Source organism: Diabrotica undecimpunctata, chromosome 7 (assembly GCF_040954645.1).
Source record: "Diabrotica undecimpunctata isolate CICGRU chromosome 7, icDiaUnde3, whole genome shotgun sequence".
NCBI lineage: Eukaryota > Metazoa > Arthropoda > Insecta > Coleoptera > Chrysomelidae > Diabrotica > Diabrotica undecimpunctata.
In genome coordinates this window covers 28,301,297-28,323,256 of record NC_092809.1, presented here as the reverse complement: position 1 = coordinate 28,323,256, position 21,960 = coordinate 28,301,297, and the positions used below count along the sequence as shown (strand labels likewise).

Here is a 21,960-nt window from a genome sequence, read left to right as displayed (position 1 = left end):
TGTATGGAATATAACATCGTTCAAATGTCCACCGCGGTTTCACTGGGTGGCGCGCATCCGAAATGTCCAATTTTTCATGACTGAAGCATAAATCGTTAGCTTTGAGGACCGCTGTGGTTTGTGGCTTATTCGCATAGACCTGCGACTTAGAAAAGCCCACAAGAGTCACAACGGGGTCAATTCGTACGTTCTTGGTGGCCAGTTTACATCACCTCCATCGTCCAATGTCGAAATATGGCATGAGTTGTGAGGCACGTAGCGCAGTCCTGTTTAAACCACGTGCCGTTTGTGTCCATATTATCAAATTCAGGTCAAGGGATTGGTAATCATCGGCATACAGCGCTCGTCGTTGACGGTGATGTCCTGGCCAACGTCGTCCACAAAGAAATATGGACCGATGACTCCACCACCCCAAAATCCACACCAAACAGTGATTTTTTCAGTATACATTGGACGCTCTTTGATCTCGTCTGGATTGATATCCTAAATTCGACAATTCTGTTTGTTGATGAATCAATTCATCCAAAAATTGGCCTCATCGCTGAAGATGATTTTTTAGTGAAAATGAGTCCATTCAGCGAACACACGTCGTTGTCTATGGTCGTTTACTTTTAACTTCTAAGTCCGTTGAATTTTATACGGATGCAGGCCCAAGTCACGATGCAAAATTCGCCTAAGTAGTGGTCTGTAAAAGGCCTTGAGTTCTTGTGACCGACGTGAAATCGACTGCCTTGGATTCTCCAGCACTCTCTCACGGACAGCGATGATGTTTTCGGCAGATCGCGAGTTTCGTCGACATACGGGTGCTGGTTGATTTTTTACTGAACTAGTGAAATTAATTCACTTCACTGCGAATAGTCTCACCAATAAGACGATTGTAACCGTAAAGTGGGTAAAGCGTGCGGAAAGTTGTCCGGACAGAACACTTTTTTTGGTACCATTGTTTTATCATTTGCACATGTTGTTTTATGCTCTATCCATCCGTGGTGATTTGGCAAAACATACTGAATACTCTATATTTGTTAACAAGAAGTAATCATATCTTGTTTTTGATGGTACTGTCTGACCCTTTCACATCCACTTACGTTAAAGCTTCTTGTTAAAAAAAAAATAAATTTATCTTAAAAAGTTTGTTTCTTGTCCAAAATGTCTCTCGTCACAAAAAGCAATTAATCGGTATATGATCTCCATTATTTCTTTTATGGCATCTACTTTGCCATTTTGCTGTCATATGTATTTATTTTGTTTCCTAATTTGGAATTGAATTCTCATATTTTATTATATAGACTATTTTCGTCTAGTGCGAGATTGGCATATTCAAACAATTTTTCAATTTTATCAATATACTTGTTGGATCATATACTTGTATGATTTTAAGTATGTTCTTTTTATTTTGGATATAACACACGCTACATGATTTGATATACTTTTTGTAACCTGTTCTAGTTAAACGAGTGTTTTATTTATGATAATTCCTATTCTGGCATAGCTATTGTTGTTGTTGTCTTGACTTTATAGCATATTTCTGACAAACCAATGATATCTTTGTAAATTGGATAGCTCTTCTAATTTATGTATCTTTCTATCCCTATTCATGAATTTTAAGTTGTAGGTTTAAACACTTTGTGTGGAATTTGTGGAATGTTTCTCCAGAATCCTTGAGGCAGGATTGGATTGCTGGTGTGAAATTGCAAGTGGTAATCTTGTAACTGGTAGCTCTGTTAAGACATCAGCTATGTTAAGGAGCAAGATGGAAAGTAACTAATCAACGCTTAGTCACGGTACGGATTCGGTCTCAGATCAACACTCTAAGACTGGGTTTGGGAGCTGCTACTAGATCGACACTCTGGCTAGCCAAAGGCCCGGTGGATTTCCCACCAGATCGGTACTTTGGCGGAACTCCATTCTCTCTTCGGCGTACGTTGTTTTATACCGTTTCCGGTATTTCATCTCAGACGGTTAGGCGACTTCTTCTAACCTGAAAGAACAGAATTTTCTATTATTTGGGTTTATTCCGATAACATAGACATACTATACTATTGTCCAATTTTGTTTCTTGTAACAATTATCAATTAATGAATCATATATTTGTATTTTTTTTTCAAATTTCCTTTCTTTTGCATTTCTTATTAATGCTTTAATTAAAAGTTATGTAGCATTAGAATAATTATACTTCTTGTAGGTGTCGCTACATATGCAGCAGCTGTTTTATTCAGAATGAGTGAAGATAAACCACAGGACTATAAGAAACGACTATCTATGGAGTTAACGAACTCCTTGTTTAGAGAAGAGAACCTCTGGAATCCAGACCTAGGGATGGGCCCTGATTTACAGGTATGTTAATTTGGAAATCAGTACATAATAAAATTTTACCATTATCCCTCATTAAAAGTACAACTTGGATATACTTTTAAGAATTTCAAGAGTACTATCTTAAAATAATGAATATATAATGAAAGGTATGTATAATACTGAAAACCTATTAAGCATGTTTTTATTTTTATCAACGCTAAATATATCGTTTGAAGATTATTTAGCATTCTTTTCATTGTGTTTTTCAGTAGAGTATTTATTGCATTTATATTTTTATTTTTTATTTAGTTTTTTGCATTTTTTTGTTGCTCGTTTTTAGGATATATTGAGTCCAGATCAAGCTTATGACAACATGTACGCACAAGGTCCCCCTAGTGTTCACAGTAGCCACGGCGGTAGGCCTTACCAACAACAAGGTAGGTTTTAGTTATAGTTGTTTATTTATTTTTTATCAATATTATTTTTATTGATAATTTATTTTATATAAATTATTTAATTGGATAACAAAATTATTGAGAACAAGATAATCACTTCTCCAGTTCTATTTTTTAGAGATTAAAAGGTCTCGTTATTTAATTATTAAAAAGTCTCATTATTATAAAAAAAAAAATTAAAAAGACTCAATGTTCACTTTTTAAACAGTTAATTTTAAAATATGCCATTTCCTTGACTATTTATATAGTAAACTATGTGCATTCTTTAACCAAGATGATTTTTCGACATGTCTGTTTTTTATCAGTTTCCAATACTTACTCCGTATAGGTTTTTACTTTTTGTACTTCTGTTGACTACAATTTCCTGATATCCTGATGCCTTTGCTTTTAAATTGGACATGTTGTTGATTCCTTTAAGTTTTTTTGCTTTAGGATGCATGTCCACACAACCAGAAGTTAATTTTATAAAAATGATTTTACACGGAGATTACACTCTTCTTGCTCATGAGCCCATCAGGGCATTTTAATAAACAGTACAATGTAGACCCCAAATGGATTAGATATTATACATTAACCTATTACCGTTCCCAGTTATTTTTGAAAAATTTCTTTACTATTTTACTATTTTTGGGTTATAATCTTTTATAGGCCAAAAAAAAATACTTATGGATAAGTTATATTTTTTGAAAAATAGGCTGGATATCGTATGACATCACTGGGATCTTAAATGACTACCTTGTAGATTTTACGAGACTGTATTGATATACAGTGGATCCACTATATCTTTCAACCACACAACCCAATAAAATTCAAATAAAGAACTGATTTAAATTTAAATATGACTGTGAAGATTTCTTCACAGTCAGAATCTGAGCTACTCGTATTACCAGTGTCTGTTATGATTGGTTTTTTCCAAATTTGTTTTGTTACATTGGTTTAGTACCTCTTTCCACATATTTATAATAGCACTAGTTGAATTCGCAGTGATAATGAGGTAGACTCAGCGCTTCAAGCCTGTTCTTTTAGTAGCTCACGAATTATATACATTCTTTTTTTATATATTTTTTTTGTAATTTGTAATAATTCAGGTTTAGAGTATGTTTTGGGTCATGCTTGATGTTGTTTGTTGTCAACCAGGTAATAATTTCCATTCTAGCTGAAACAGTGGAAGGTTGTTTTTCGAAGAGAAAACATTTTGATATGGAGCATGATCCAACACAATTAATGTTTTCACGTTTCGTCCAAAAAGCAAGGTTTCAGGGATGCACAATACTAAATTTTTTCACAGATTTATTAAGGAACTTGCTTTTAAAGCATTCATACTGGTGCACTCAACTAATGCTCTTCGATTATTATCTGTTTTGAATTTGAATTCCAATTATTTTACAAAGTGCTAGCAGGTGTTTTAGAAGGAAGCTTGTTGTAGCCATTAAGAATCAAAATACCCAAAAAAAACACTTATAAGGTTGGTTTTCACTTTAAAAATTGCTTAAATAGGTCTACACACAATATATTTTCAAATCTTTTATAGGCTGTAGGGGGAAAAGTATGACATCCATTTTGAAGATCAAATTCAATCCACTTGTGTTCCATTTTGTTTCTGAAGATGCTGATTAATCCACTCACATTATTTTACAACTGGAAGGAGATGTCTCGTCAATAACCTTCGCTAAAGCACTTTGATGTTGATCGGCTAAGTCATCACGATTATTTCCACCTATTCGTTCATTGTTCAACAATTTTATTTCAACTGACGACCTGTTAGGTTACGAAACGTTCCTCCTTCATTCTCGTATGCTGAATCTTTATCAGTAGGTATCGGTATTTAATTCAGGACGCTCATCAAACATGTCATCCACTTGATTTGCCATGAAATCAGCATATATTAAACCTAGTGCTTCCGATCACGAAAGTCCTTTTTTAAAAACAAAAATAAATAAAACTACTACAAACAGCCAGTGATACCATATGATATTATTAAGTAATAACTTTATTACATAATACTACATATTATTATAGGTTAATATGTTCATTATACTGTAATCCTTTTATTAGTTTCATAGGCCTGATGATCCAGTATAAATTGAGTTCTGCTAACGTAATTATATGCATGAATTTTGTAATTATTCATAATATTCGTGATTATTAATACATATTTCTGATCTTTTTAATTCACTATGTATTCTTATTTATATGATTTTCTTGAATATCTACTTATGTAAGACTTCATGAGACTTTATTTGTTTTTTATTGTTGCAATTATTTATATTTGCATATTAAAACAAATTTATTGACAGAAAAAGATTTGGATTAATTTAATTTTTATACGGCACATAAAAATGTTTATCTATTTTTTAATATTAATTATATTTTTAATTATAATATCAAAAAAATTAATCAGTGATTGGAGAATGTGTTTATATAGGAATAAGTGAAAAACTTATAGTTGGTATATAATTCGTATATTTTTTAAATATTTTTTATTTCCACTCCAGACATGGATTTTAAAAGGAGCATTATCTTCTAACATCTAACCATTAAGGTGAATGTATGTAGTAAATGTTTGTTTTGACTTTTTTGCATGTTTTTAAGTAATTTATTAACCATTACTAATCCATTTACACAGTAACAGCTTGTTGATATGGTAAGATATTTTTCTTTAAACTTGCTGCACAATTTTGTATAGCCATAGGTCATGTAATTCAAACAGAAACAGCATTAAAGCACCTTAAAGTAGATCAGTTTTATTTAATTTTAAAACATATGAGTATATACAATCCTGCCACCATTATCAAGATGGATGAATATAAAACATGTAACAATATTATTTGAAGATTATACTTCTAAAGCTTGGCCCTCATTTAACCTTTTTTAATGCCATATGTATTGTATGTAGCTATTTCGTTTAAGGAGACAATATTGGTAAAGCAAAACATCTTTCTTTCTAAATTTTACATCCTGGTCTACGATTCAGAAATCAATTGTATTAGTAAGAACATACATAAAAAATATCGCTCATTTTAAATAACTTTTATTTATAGGCCAATTTTGATAAGTTCAAAGTAAAAGGAAAATCATTTCATAATAATTCTCATTGCCTCTATATTTCACTCTGTGGTGAAATACGTCATCATCAGCCTCTCTCAATCCACTGCTGGACATAGGCCTCCCCTGTTGGTCTCCAAAGTGTTTTATCTTTTGCTTGCTGTTTCCAGTTTTTTGTTGTCTTTCGTAAGTCGTCTTGCCATCGTGTTGGTTGTCTTCCTCTGCTACGTTTATCGGCTCTTGCTCTCCATTCAACTAGTTTGCGAGTCCATCTTCCGTCCTTCATTCTGGCAACGTGTCCAGCCCATTTCCATTTTAAGTTAGGGTAGATCGGGGCTAGTTGTGACAGGGGCATGTTGTGACAAATAGTTTTATAGACTAACCATAGGTAGCAGCGTCGCCCGGTTACCCAGAATTCCACGTCCGCATGTCCTCAGTCTGTTTGTGTAGTTTGGTTGTGATGCTATGCGTTTCTGCCGCTTTATAAAATTATATGTCATTTCGTTGTAACGAAGTAAAATTTTGCTGTTGTCTTTGAATTGTTATTTCACTTTCAAACCACAAGGTAAGAAACTTATTCTAGTTGTAGTAGATAGTTTGTTTATTTCTCTCTAGTAAGACACAGTTTGGTTTCTATACGACGTGTCAAGGTCTGTGCAAGTGGCTTTATGTAAAATGGCGTACGGTGGGGCTAGTTGTGACGAAAGGCTTGAGGCAGATTGTGACAGTGTCACAACATGCCCCTACTAATTTTAATGCATGTTTATGGGTTTGTTACAGATAATGGTGAGAAATTATAAAAGGAAAACGGAACGTGGTCGGAGTAATATAAACAGTTACGAGTCGGCTTCGTTAGATGTTAAGTCTGGATCGTGTAGTTTAAGGCAAGCAGCTGAAAAATATGGCGTTAACCGGATGTCCTTACTTAGATATATAAAAAAACAACAAGCCAATCCAGATGGAGTGGTAGAAATGGGTTACAAAAGACCTCGAATGATATTTTCACAACAACAAGAAGAAGAGCTCTGTGAATATGCTGTTCAGGCAGCGAAAATATTTTATGGTATTAGCCCAAAAGAAATGAAAAGTTTAGCTTTTGAATTTGCTATAGCGAACAAAGTTCTTGTGCCTGAGAATTGGGTAGCAACAAAACACGCCAGTAATGATTGGTTTACAAAGTTCATGCAACGTAACAATAATGTGTCTATTCGTGTTCCTGAGGCTACCAGCTTAAGTCGGAGTACAAGTTTCAACAAGCACAATGACGGACTCTTTTTTGATAACCTCGAATTAGTATTAAGTCAAAACCATTTTACAGCTAATGATATTTGGAATATAGACGAGACAGGGACTGGGACTGTCCAAAAACCGGTAAAAATCATAGCGAAGAAAGGCGAGAAAAGAGTTGGTGGTGTCACTTCAGCTGAGAGGGGGACCAATGTTACTATGGTTCTTGCTATTAACGCAGAGGGTAACTCAGTTCCTCCTATGTTCGTTTTTCCACGTAAGTTTTACAAGGAGCATTTTGTACGTGATGGGCCAGTAGGTTGTTGTGGTACTGCTAACCCAAGTGGCTGGATAACAGGCCCGGACTTTTTGTTTTTTATGAAGCATTTTGTAAAAAAAGTAAGGTGCTCAAAGAAATCACCGGTTTTAGTTCTGTTAGACAACCACAGTGCTCACCTATATATCGAAGTCCTTGACTATTGTACAGAGCACGGTATTACTCTCTTATCGTTCCCTCCCCATACAACAAATAGACTTCAACCACTGGATGTTTCCGTTTTTGGTCCATTTAAGAAGTTTTTAAACGACGCCATGTGTGGATGGATGAAATCTCATCCTGGAAACACAGTCTCAATTTATGACATCCCAAGTATAGTGAAAACAGCATTACCTAAAGCTGTAACACCAACAAATGTTCAGGCAGGATTTCGTTCTACAGGAATATGGGAATTCAATAGAAACATTTTTAATGAAGAAGACTTTCTGTGTTCTTCGGTGACCGACCGACCTTTGAATAGGCCTATTGACATCGTAGATGGTAATGAGGAAGCCAGTGCTGGGCAGCTTAAAGAGTTTCAGCATCTCGATGAACCTGAACCGTCGTCATATTATGCTAACCAGCCAGGACCCTCCCATACCTATCAACCAGGACCATATCAACAAGGATCATCGCAGGCCAACCTACCAGGATCATTCCATGCCGAAGTTCTGCCTGTCAGCCCTATGGATATAAGACCTCTGCCAAAAGCTGGTCCTCGAAAAAATAAAAAACGCAAGAGCTTAACATCTGCAATTTTGACTAGCACATCTGTCAAGGAGACAATTCGCAGTGAAGAGTTAAAGAGGAAGGAAACAATAAAGTGCAAAGAGGATAAAATAAAGAAAAAATTATTTGACTCAAAACAACTGTTGCCTAAGAAAAAAGCAGCGCCAAAGAAAGAGACCGCAACAAGAAAAAGAGAAGACAGCTCAGAAGAAGAGGAAGAAGATTACTTTTGCTTAGTTTGTATGGGACCATATAAAAAGTCTAGGTTAGGAGAAGACTGGGTGCAATGTATGGAATGCAAGAGGTGGGCTCATGTAAAGTGCACAAAAGATGATCTTTATTATGTTTGTATAAACTGCCACTCTTCAGAACTACAAGTAGAATCAGCACAAATTGACGATAGCGATTAAGTTTTTTATTTTACCTTAAATTCACTAGATGTTTTTCTACACATTTGTTTCTTACATAAACATTTATCAAACATTTATGTATCTATACTTAACTATAAAATAAATTTATTATGGAAACTTTGTTATTATTCTCCAACTAAAGTTTATTATATTTAAAAATATTTACTGTCACAACCTGCCCCAAGTTCGTCACAACTTACCCCATATTGGGGCAAATTGTGACAATATGTGCATTTTGTAAAACTATTTACATACTGTAAGGTATTGCTTAAAAATTGCTGATGTTCCCAAATAATGATTCCCAATTAAAAATAGTACCTCATTAAAGTAATCTAACAGCCCTAAAAATTACGAAAAAAATGTTAAAAATTATTTTGTCCAAAGTGGCACAACTAGCCCCAGTCTACCCTACAGCTTTTTTCGATGACGTCTATGACTTTGGTCTTAGCTCGTAGATCTTCGTTTTTAATCCTGTCTCGCAGAGTGGCCCCTATCATTGGTCGCTCCATTCTTCTCTGCGCTACTCTTAGTTTTTGTGCGTTTTTCTTTGTGAGCGATAATGTTTCTGCACCATAGGTCATCACCGGTAGCACGCATTGGTCGAAAACTTTTTTCTTCATATTAGTTGGGATGTCACTCTTAAAAACGCTCCTAAGAGCTCCGTATGCTGCCCATCCTTGTATTATTCTTTGGATACTTCGGTTGTTTGATTGTCCTTACTTATCTTAATTTCGTGACCCCGATATATATATATATATATATATATATATATATATATATATATATTTGTCTACCAGTTCTATTTCTTCATTTTGTATTTCAAGGTGTATGTATATTAAGTTCGTCATATATTTTGTTTTTGTTATATTCATTTTTAAACCTATTTTATGACCGGCTGTAATAAGTTCTTCCAACATTTTCTCTATTAGTCCGAAATCGTCTGCAATCAGGACTATATCGTCTGCGTAGCTTAGGTGGTGTAGCATCTCTCCGTCCACATTTATTCCTTTGTCACCCCATTCGAGGGTTTTGATTGCTTTTTCTAGAGCAGATATGAAAAGTTTAGAGCCTCGAATATTGGCTATCAATGCGGCTCTCGTTTAGTGCTTCTATAACACTGTCGAGTTCTACTGAGTCGAATGCTTTGTGGAAATCTACGAATGTTAAAACTAAGGGCTTGTTATATTCTATAGATTTTTCGATGAGTTGTTTTATTGTCTGGAGGTGATTGTTGGTTCCAAAGTTTGCTCTGAATCCAGCTTGTTGTAGGTCTAATTTCTTGTCTAATCTTGTGGTGATTACCCTCGTGAAAAGTTTATAAAGATGGTTTAACAGACTAATTGGTCGGTAATTTTCCAGATCAGTTTTTTCTCCTTTTTTGTGCAGAAGAATTGTTTTGGCTCTATTCCATTCAGATGGTATGGATTTCTTTGTCAAACAATTCCATCGTCTCCTGGTGATTTATTGGATTTCATTTTATTCATCGCTTGTCTAATTTCACTGAGAGTTATTTCTGGCAGGAGTTCAGAGCCTTGATTTATATTGTTTTGCTTATTACATCTTCTAGCTGTGGTGGTGGTAGCTGGTTCATCCGTCTGCTTTTATAAAGTTCTCCATAGAAGTCTTCTACTATTGTTAAGAGCGTAGGCGCAAAATTTCGGGTCAATGCTTTTTAAAGAATACATTATTACTGAGGGCCAAAAGTCCCTGAAAACTTATATAATGTTTATTTTAATAAGTTACAGGGGTGAAAAAAAAAAAGAGAAAATTTAGTATGATTTTTAATTTCAAATATCTCATTCAAAAAAACTTTATATTTATTCTAAGGGACTTTCGGCCCTCGGTAATAATGCAATCTTTCATTCTGCGTTTAAATTTTTCAAAAATATTTGTTACTTTTCTTAGGATTCGAAAAAAATGATTGCATTTAAAAAGCATTGGCCCGAAATTTTGCGCCTACGCTCTTAAAAGCTCCTCTCTATTTGTTGTTATTTCGCCCTTTTTGTTTTTTATTTTAATGATCTGAATCTGACTTTTTCCATTATTTAGTTTTCTTCGCAGACTTTTAGGCCTTTATTATTTTCTATGGTTTGTTAGATCTTTAGTGTATTGTACTTTCTTAAGTCTTTTCTTATTGCTTTCTTGACTTCTCTGTTTATCTTTCTCTTTTGCTCTCCATTTGGATCATTTCTTTCTGTAATAAGATTTTTTTGTTTCATCAAATTCCTGGAGTCAGTACTAAGTTTTTCTTCATTCTTATTTCTGGGACAGTGTTTTCTCATGCTTTCTCCAATGGCTTGCGTAATATGTTGGTTTAGTGCATCTATGTTTTCGTTGAGAGTTATGTCTGTGTTGTTTCTCAGTTTGGTTTCGATGTCGCTTTGATATTCTTTAATATCTCTAGGTTGGTTCCATATTGGTATTGGTTTCGTATTTACTAATTTGCGTCTTGGTATTTGGTGAAATACAACTTTTGATTATTACTCAAAAACTTTATTTTCTGTATAATGTACCCAAATTTGGTTCATTCTCTTCATTACTCTTTCGTTATTGAATAATTATTGAATAAAGCATTGCATTTTCTTTAATTTGTTTATACAATAATCAAGCAGTTTCATAGTCATGGTAGATCGGGACAAGGCCCATTTGTGAGACCTTTAGATACTAAGACCTCCTAAGGCCTAATGGACTAGGCTCGTAAGGACCTGGTCTTCTGCGTTTCTGGGCCCCAGGCTATTAAGTAACCTTGTGGCCCCACAGAAAGCCACAAGTCTCCTTCATTTGGCTCGGTTGTATAAGGCCGAACCCAGGATCTGCCTCCTCTGATAGGCCAGTGGCGAGCATTTCCAAAGGACATGTGAGAAAGTTGCTTCCTTCTCATCACATAGACGGCACCATGGGCCATCCGCCCATCCAAGCGGTTCTGGATCTACAGATATAAATCTGCAGTCTACAGCGGCCGGTAAGCAAGCCGGTGAAACAATCAGTTAAAGAAGATGTCCTATTTTCACAGCGTCACTTCAGTGAGAATTTGTCACGTCATTCTCAAAAAGTTTTCGGGCACTAAAGTTCTTTTAGAATAGGGACGAAATTGCAATATGTCACGAGAAGATTATATTTCAGTCTTTCTGTTATATGGAGAATTTAGGAGTGATTTATGTAAATTGACAGCATTGAATGAAGACCTGCCATGATTTTACTAGGTTTATTGTTTTGACTGTCTTAAAAAATCTACACTAACAAGTGAAGTGTCCAGAAATAAGCTTGGTCTCCTCCAAACTATGCCTCCAACCTTGACGGTTCCGCGCCGATCGTCTCCAGGTTCTCACATCTAGCAAATTTTGTGCGTCCGCTGCCACTTCATCCTCCCACCTTTTCCGTTGCCTTCCTTTTGGTCTTGCGCACTACATTTTACTATCTAGGGCTCATTTTGGCAATCTTCCATTCTCACTACGTGACCAGCCCATCGAAGTCTCTGAAGTTTAACGAATTCTGAGATCAGTGCCGCTTTGAACAGTTGGTAGAGTACATAGTTGTACCTGGATCTCTACTCCGTTTGCGTTAATAGGTCCAAATATCTTCCTTAGAACTTTTCGTTCGAAGACATCCAGCGTTCGTTGTGCGTCTTCTGTCGTCACCCATGTCTCGCATCCATAGCATATTATTGGTCTGATAATAGTTTTGTAAACCCTGATTTTAGATCTCCAGTGTGTGTTTTTGGAGTGGAACACATGGATGAGTGAAAAGTAAGCTTTGTTTCCCTTTACTACTGTTCCTACAGTTTCAATATCGTCCTTAATTTAGCTGTGCGTCTGTTTCCCCTAGCTCTTGCCTGTGTTAGTTTTTTTTGTCTTTTGAATATTTATTTCTAGTCCCGTCTCTTCTGCCCCTGTTTTTAATTGTGAATATATTTCTGCCGCGAGTCTCACCGAAATGATTTTTATTTTTTAATTTATAAATATTCTAATTAAATCTCTACTTTCGTTAACTATCTTTTTTCGGAATTGCAAAATTTGGAAACCATCTAGTCAAATTTTATACCAATAATAACCAATAATACCAAAATATCAATCCTATGGCTTTATAACAAAAACACTGATTACTTGAATTTTTGCTAACATTATTTTAACATTTTTGTATTATTGCACGCATGTAGTTGATTTCACAGCTTTCTAACTGCTTTATCAAAATAGTGTAATAGAAATAACGTGTTCTTAAATAGCTTTCTTCTATAACGTATGGACTTATATAAGCTTTATAGCCATTTTTCTGAAGATCATATTGTGAGTTTAGCAGTCATCCATTCATTAGTACCGCGGTTTTCAATTAATTTGATAAAATTGATTAGAAACGATTACAAAATTTTCCTCTAATTTGTTACTGAAATTATCTTGTGATTTAGTTTTAGTACATACGTAAGTCAATTGTCTGTTTTTAACTTGTCGTGTAGATGTTGGACAATAAGTTTTTAAAAGTATATATTGTGTTCTTACGTTAAGTATTGTGTTATATTTTTATTAATCTAATTTATTGTCTTTATTTATTATCAAAGGTTCTATTTATAACACTTACAAATTTATTAAAGTCTTTATTACTAATTTATTTCACAATATTTATTTGTATTTATTTCCGCGTACAATTATATTTTCGGACTCGAATCTCGAATTCATGTTCAAAAACTAACTCACTATTTTCAACAAAATTCCTCTTTAAATATAAAATGTCGTTATTCAAGAATTGCTGTGATTCCCCATCGAAGAGCCGAGAAGGTCACTCATACTGGTTTTATTCGGCCTGCTTCTGGAAATTTCGAACCGTGGGTGACTCATCAGAATTCAGGTTGGCAAACAGGTCTTTCAACTGAGCGGCGAAATTACTGGAATAGAAAAGAATTAGAAATAATATATTTACAGTTTTATGCGCCATAATATTTATCGTAACAATTGGTTTATATTATTTAATTTTTTAAAGACTATTTTGAAAACGATTGTTCTATCTGAAGGCCGAAATAAAATGCAAGATGTTAAAAGAAAACAGAAAAAGTTAAAAGAAATAATACTATAGGACTAAGAGTTTCTTAAAAGAATAAAGGCATTTTTTTAACTGCATGTAATAGCAAATCAATGATATGATGAACTTTGTCCATAACTCTGCAAAGTTATATTCTGCCTTAAAGAAGAGTACCCTTGGTGGCATTTTCAGTTTTGAAATCACGAAAAAGCTGCAGGGTGATATGACAGAACTATACGGACTCTGACGGAGTAGACTAATTTTATGTTTAGGCCAAAAACTGTTGCACAAGGTTTCACGAATGTGCTGTCGCACAGTGAATAAATTATTTACTGCTTGTAAAAAATTTGGACTTTTGTTGTAACTGCGTCACGCAATCTTCTTATAACTTAAAAGTATTACTTGATTGTCTGATACTTATATTCTTTATGCATTTGTTAAACCATCTTTTTTAAGATATTGTCATCATTGGTGACCATTTCTAAATTATCCAGATCAACTTGTAAGCACAATAGAGTCATAGACAATAACTCCAGTATGTACTAAGTTTTATAGAAATTATAGGGTTGTTTTCTTGAGTCGAAATTATTTTCTCCTGTTAAAAAAGCTTCTCCATAAATTTTCCCAGTATACCTTTTTGCTTGTAAATTGTATTTAGGTACAGTTATTAAACTTACTTCGCATACCTTGGCAATAAGTCATTTATGTATGTCCACTCAAAATTATAATCTAAGGGCGCATTGTAGGAGTAATATCTTCAAATATAAAAAGCAAACCAAACGTTAGTTCAGTTTACATAGAACCATTTCCGAAGTGAAAATTGAAACGTCAATAAACTTATTTTAAACTTCAATTGTGGGCTTATTCCCATTAAAATAGTAATTCATCTATATCATAGTCTTTCTCTCTATCTTCCATTTTAGTATTGATGCATTTCTTCCGCTACAGTATTAGTTGCGAAAAGTATATTGTTCTCCTCGTAATATGTACTGAAGTGTCTTCTTACTTGTTATATGTCCAAAGTTCTCAATCTTTGAGGCATACTCAGTGTAATACTTCCTCTTTTCTGACTGCTCCTCCATGATATTCTAAGCAATTGGTACAGGCACCACATTTCAAAAGCTTGAAGTTTTCTTAATGGATCTGACTTTTATCGTCCATGTTTCTATTCCGTACAGAACAGATCGAAGTTGCAAGAAAGCGTTACTAGTTTGTTCTACTCTGCTTCAGTATTTTAACTGCTTGATTTGCTCGATTTTATCTCCAGTTACGTGTATCTTTACATTTAGGAAATTATTTCTGTCTATAATAATTATTATGGATTTCATCTTCTACATATTTATTTTAAAACCCAAAGCTTGACTTGCGATAATTAGATAATTTAGAAGACATTGAAGATTGTCAATTGCCAGGGCCGCTATATCGACGGTATTCCTGACGTTAAAAGTAAATATGTCGCTTATTTTAATACTCCAGGGAGTTATTTTAGCTCTACATACATCATATATTTAGCTATATACAGATTAGGTATGGTGTGTCTTTTTAAAGACGAATCACATGCTATGATTTTTCTGACGGGTTTTCTCAAATTAAAATTAATTTCGTATAATCGAATTAACTATCTTTCAATAAAGTCGTCCCAGGAATGCACCTCAAAAATATTGACATATCATTTTAAAATCATCTATTTTAAAATGTAAAATATATGTTTGAATTGTCAATATGAATGAGGCAGATAAAATTAAATTATTTGAGAATTTTTTATATTACTAATTAAGAAAACAAAATAATTTAATTCGTATTTGAGAACGATGTCCTAAGTGGAAATTGAAACGTTAAAATAAAGGTATTTTTAAAATGAAATTGTGGTTAATTCCCATTCTTTTTCTTCTGGTGCTGTACGATATACGTAGGCGTTCATGCTCTTTGTATTATGTTTAACGATCCTTCTGCTCCTTTATTGTACTGATCTCAGCTTTGTCTCAGATATGTCGCATCAATTTCTTATATCTATGAACCATGATCGTTGTTTGCGACTTGGTCCCCTTCGACCTTCAATTTTGCCCATTCAAATGGTTTTAAAATATATTTGCCGCCTTTTAAAATATGGCCTAGATATATAACTTTCGGTGTTTAATAACGATATTCAGAAGTTATCTCTGGGTATTAGCTCTTCTTAAGATCTCTTCATTTGTAATATGGTTGACTCATTTAATTTTGAGCAATTTTCTGAGACACCACATTTCAACGCTTCGATACAGTTTAGCGATCATACTTGTAAGTGACCAGATCTCCCTATCGTACATTATTATTGGTCATATGGAAAATTTGGTTCTCCTAATATGGAGAACCAAAAGAGTTTGAATTTGGTAAAAGTATTTCTAGCTATTGCTACTTGTATCTTCACTTCTTCGTCGCAGTCCCACTTACTGCGAAATTAATTTTTAACTGTGCTTGCATATGGGATTGATTGTGTGCTGATTATTATTAATTTCGTTTTTGTGATGTTAATGTTGAGACCATATTTCTCTTCCACCGTAATAATGGCGCTGGGCAGGTCACGTAGCCCGATATAATGACAACAGGTGGACACGAAGAATTCTGGAATGGAGACCAAGGACGACAACAAGAAGCATGGGAAGACCTCAAAAAAGATGGGTAGATGACATAAGAACAGTGGCAGGCAAACAGTGGATCAGATTGGCGCAAGATGGAGAAAGATTGAAGCAATTGGGAGAGACCTACATTCAGGAGTGGATGGAAAATGGTTGACAAAGAAGAAGTAATAATATTATTGACTATTTGGATTAGAGCCCTGTCTCACACACTTATTTCTACTTGTTCTGTATATAGACTGCTGAGCTGTTGGATCATTCTCATATCTTTTTCATTAAGACCAATTTCCCTTAACGCATGTATTAACTCACCATATCTTACATTACCAAAAACTTTTTGGTAATCAATAAAGCAAATAAAGGCATCCCTCCTCTGGTCATAGCATTTCTGCACCAATAACTGCATGCAAAAGTGCCTTCCTTGTTCCTAAACCGTTCTTGAAACCAAACTAAGTCTCCCGTTCGCTTTTCACATTTGTTGTAAATTAAATAAATTCGCAATAGTTTAGAAAATCATCTTTGAAGGCTACGCAAAATTTTTGAAGCGAAGCTTCTATACTGGCGTTGTATTACCTTTTTTTTCTCTGCACTAAAATGATGAGGCGAGCGTCACGGAACTAGCGCCACAACATAAGGTCGTCACGGGTAGCGTCATAGAATGGCATTTCTTGACATCGCTTGGCTACTCTAGATCAATTCGTTTCTGTCATGTATTTACTCTAAGCAGGTTTAAATTAAAAACTGCATAAAAAATAACTAACAAAATATAGACGTTAAATGAGAAATAAAAGATTAAAAGAATATCGTGTCACTCAAAGATTCGATTCGTGACGATGGTCAAAAATAAGATTTATTTATATTTTATTATTAATATTTGGTCTGAATTTGACAGGTTGTCATATGTAAACAACGTATACTTTGTTAATACGTTAACATGTGGCGTTAGGAGCATACATAATAATTTATTGAATTTGTTTAAGATATAAAAAATAAATAAATATTTAATTTTAAGTACACTCATGGACAAAAATATCGAATATTTTGGAATTTTCTAATTTTTGTTTTTTCAAAATAAATTCTGGTCAATCAAGTCGTTTATTGTAAAATAGAGTTTATTTTAACAATGTTTAATGAACAATTTTAAGTTTTTATGCGGAAAAAATTGCAAAAAAAATAAATGTTTAATATTAGGTAAATAAGGTTATTTTACTCTAAACTTAAATGATAATTTAAATTGCTTAAACAAGTCGTTTTAACTGAAAGAAGTGCATGATTAGTAACGAGTATTCCCCTCTCTAGCTCTTATTACTGCTTGCATCTTTCTCAGCATGCTTGAAAGTAAATTTTGGACATATCCTTGGGAAATTGCATTCCATTCATCCTGTGCAGCAAGCCGAATCTGCTCTATCGTATTTGGAACGGGATTTCTTTGTCGTATGCTGCGCTTTAGGTGATCCCACATGTGCTCTATTGGATTTCAATCCGGGCTAAACGGTGGCCAATCCAATCTTCGAATTTGAAACTCATCAAGATAATTACTCACTATAGCAGCAGCATGTGGTCGAGCATTATCGTGCATTAACGTGAATCTTTCATATCCAATGTAACCACCATATGACAAAACATGATCTTGCAGGATGTTTTAAACGTAAGAATCACCAGTCATCCGTCCAATCACTTACACAAATGCGGTACGTACCTCCCAACTAATACCTTCCCAAAGAATTATACCTTCAACTCCAAAACTAACAGTCTGGGCAAGACTGCAGCTGGCGAATCGTTCTCCAACTCTTCTGTAGAGGTAGATTTGACCATCTGGCTTCCATAATAGGATTCTGGTCTCATTAGTGAAAAGAACGTTTTTCCAGTTGTCGATATTCCACTAAATATGTGTTCTTGCAAATTCCAAACGACGAGCTTTATGATTTTGAAGGAGACATGCAACTTTGGCGGGGCGTCTAGGCTTTAAGGTTGCTTCTTTTGATCTTCGTCTGTTTGTGAACTTGCATTAACTTGTCTAACGTTTAATAGCTCATTTCTGAGGTGCATATGTCAATGAACGATTTCGTGTAGAATTAAGAACCAAAAAACGGTCATCAATTGCGATTGTCCACCTTGGGCGTCCTTGACCAGGCCTTCGTACAAAATTTCCTGTTTCTCGGTACCTTTTGAGAGTATTTGAAACTATAGATTCAGTTCTGCTGAGACGTCGTGCGATACCTTGCATATCCTTCTTCCTACAAAATTACAATATGTGCTTGTGTTAATTGGGCTTCATGGCAGTGTCGAATTGGTGGGATACTTGTTTTAAACTTAGTTAAATCAAGACAATATTTAATTAAACTTAATAAATTAAACTAAAAATAACCGAATTAGTATGATTTTTCCTTTACGTGAAGGTTTTTTATGATGAAATGTACGAATGACACTAACCACTGAATAAACGTCAAAATCAACATCAAAATATCTCAAACCAGTTGAGTTCATGAGCCTACTATATGAGTATTATCAGTAATCTAAAATTATTTTAAAATATTAGTGACTACAAAAAAGAATTGGAAAATTCCAAAATATTCGATATTTTTGTCCATGAGTGTATATTAAATTTTTAAAATACAGAAACATAGTATGAAGCTCCACGCTAGACTACTACTAACGCGTACTTTTCCACTTTTTTAAGGAACGAAACTAAGAATTAATTTCAAATATTTGTACAGTTTGTAAATAAACACACAAACAGTTTAAAAATGTATAATTAACTAAAAATTGTATTTTTAGGGTATGACCAGATACCCATAGATATGCAAGGTCTAGATATTGGCTCCCATGGAGGCGGAAATGGGTCGACCTATAGCGCAATCGACGCCATGGATGTTACCAGCGGGGATCCGGATCTTAACTTCGATACTATTGATCAACTTCCCACCCCTCCTCAAGATAATAACCACGCCGCAGCTTGGTACGATACAGACCTGTAAATCGTTCATTTCTAACATTCGTTTATATTTTGTTACGAGATAATTCGCTAATATTTTTTCATTTTTAGTAATACATGTAGTACAGTACATGTAGTTTTTCGTTGTTTTTTAATTAGTAGTGCTAGATGTTCATTATAAAGAATTGAATCAGTTGAAGATGAGGCTTTTCTGAATGATGAAATATACTTTATATTAGATGAATGAGATACGGTCATAATAAATTTGATAGGGAAAGTTGAGAGTTATATTTCATGTTTTTTTATTATTATCAAAGGTAAAATACTAGAAAGGTATCTTACTCTCTGCGCAAGTTGCATATCGAACAACGTTTTTACATTCAAATTTAACTTTGTACTCATTTTGTTAGATTTTTCGTATACCAATTTTCAGGGTACAAGAATAAAACTGTTTTCTTTAAATTTTGGGTTCGTTGAAGGATACGCTCAAGGAATTTTTAATATTCGCAACCAAAACTACATTTTAAAAACCTTTTAGATGCACAGAAACAGTAATTATTGTATTATTTAAACGAGTACGTAATTGGTCTAAAATATGAAATAAAAACTTGTTATATGCTCTTTTTTAATACAGTGAAATTTTAGAACCGACTTTGTCACACATCAAGTTAGGTACAAACAGATTTTATTGTTTTCGTTCTCATGGTCAGCAAACAAATTCTTCGACGTTTCGTGTGATTCGATAGTGACATTTCTTATGTCACATCACATTTGAAAGACCTTATTAAGTTTCAATAATTGTAAGAATAAGTTACCAATAATTTTTTTTGATAAAAACCTCAACATACAATTGGAACAGTTCTTTATGATGACATTAAAAGATGCAGCTATTTACACTGTTCTTAATTGTTTTATGTATTAGTTTTTAGGAAGGTATCTACCATTTTATTGTGGCAATCTATAGGATTATATTTATCTATTATATATCTTAATGTTGGATTCTCTTTGACATAACCGATAAAAATATCTGGATCATAGAAATGACACTAAGTATTGACTGAAATTTTCTCCAGATAATTTTTATCTTCATATTTATAATTTCTTCCCTTTAATGACGCGATGCATTTAATTTTACAAACTTGACTTTTTTATCTTATCCAACATATTTCACTAAGTCGGTTGTTGTTGATGAAACAACTTGGATAAAGGTGAAACATTGTTCTAAATTATTTATCATTAATAATTTTGTGTCGTAGAAACTTAATTATTAAGTAAGAAAGACAGTATTTATAGAGTAAAAATATGTATCAATAGGAAATAGCTTTTTTTGATAGTGATAAGTTATCAGTTAACAAATATGTTTTGTTTTGGGAACGGAAATGTCTCCCTACTCTTTCGTCTTTCGCACAATATTAATTTTTCTTTCTGTATGAATTATTCTAAACGTTTTTCCGTATACAGGGTAGAATGTTAATTACATCAAATAAAGGCACTGCCTTCATTTAATACTGCATGTAATTTAATAGATTTAATTAAATTTCTGATTGTATTCATTTGTTTTATTTATCTCTTCCTCACACACCTGTTTGGAATATCTTGGATATTCTGTAACAGTAATGAATGTTGCTACTGACCACTAGCTAAAAATATATGGATTTAATTTAATAAAGAAAATGAGTATTGTTACGACAGCTCTACAGTTACGACTATTCCATATAGAAAAAGTCTCTTGGCGAAAAAAAAAAGAAATATATAATAATCGAGATGTCATCGAAAAATTCCGACATGTCTGAAACGTCAGAAAATGTATATGTTACGAGCAAAGCCCGAAATTGGACAATCCTAGCATTGTACGGGAGTTATTGTCCACTTCTAGCATTGTATCCCCAAACTGTACAATGTCCGAAATGATCAAAATTAAAAATATTTATCGAAACGCTAATCGATTCGAATCGATTATTATTGACCAGCGACATACTAAATTAAAAATCGAACATTTTTTGTTAATTATTTGATATTTTTATATTTTCCAGTTATATGTAGATTGTTCTTTTTCGAATCGACAATGTGATAAAATGCTGTATCAAACTAAAATATAAATAATAAGTAGAAATTGTTCTACAATAGAGTGATAATGTTAGTGAAACATTTCAAAGCTTCAAGAGATAGATACATCACTATAATGCAGCGAAGATGTTTTTGAAACATTTCAGATTTTAACTACAGATAACTACAAGTCAAATGAAATTGCACACCTACAAAATAGCACAACTACTTTCATTCATTGTCATATAACTGTCCTCTTTCTGCAAAAATTTCAATAATTTAACACACATTTCAAAAATATATCTCTTAAATAAATATAAATAACTTTAATAATTTAAATAATATAAAACATCACTCTTTCATTTAACAAACAATCACATATACCTTACTCCTATATCATCTGTTAACATCTCTCCCATCAAATCTCTTCTAATTTATTACAATTCAATAGATTATCTCTTACCAATTTGTGGGTTGTTACTTGTGTCTACTAAATCAATTTTATGCATATTAATAAACACAGACATGTAATATTGGCATAATTACTATAACTTTTTTGATCTATATCTTTATAAGACAGCGCCCTAATATGGGCTTTTTATAATTTCAGCATTTAATTTACTTTGTACCGTTTGACCTGAAGATGCGTTGCAAATTTTAGAAAGCGAAACCGGTCGTTTTGGGTAGTAAAATTAAATTGATTGTGAGTACATCTAATTTATTTCTTTTACCCATTTGAAATGGACTCACACAAGCAACACATTCATGATTTCATAGCATATGGCACTAAACATTGCTGAATATACCGTTGAGCGTTCAAACTGCCCCCTTGAATTGTAACAAGTTCTGTATGAGCCTCTAGGGAAATGCCTGCCCACAC

The 21,960-nt window shown here is 33.6% G+C and overlaps 1 protein-coding gene across 5 annotated transcripts in view; it reads left to right on the top strand.

Moving 5' to 3' along the window:
* arm (armadillo) overlaps positions 1-20,583 on the top strand; it is a 33,093-nt gene extending 12,510 nt beyond the window's left edge. For 2 of the 5 annotated variants that reach the window (XM_072536955.1, XM_072536954.1), the window contains 3 exons: positions 2,183-2,334; positions 2,633-2,729; positions 18,878-20,583. In XM_072536955.1, coding sequence (XP_072393056.1) covers positions 2,183-2,334; positions 2,633-2,729; positions 18,878-19,077 — 449 coding nt within the window. In that variant the 3' untranslated portion in view covers positions 19,078-20,583. Of the gene's footprint in view, positions 1-2,182; positions 2,335-2,632; positions 2,730-5,242; positions 5,296-18,877 lie in introns of all 5 variants that reach the window. The other 3 variants (XM_072536956.1, XM_072536958.1, XM_072536959.1) reach the window with 3 other exon arrangements.
* The last annotated feature ends 1,377 nt before the right edge of the window (positions 20,584-21,960 follow it).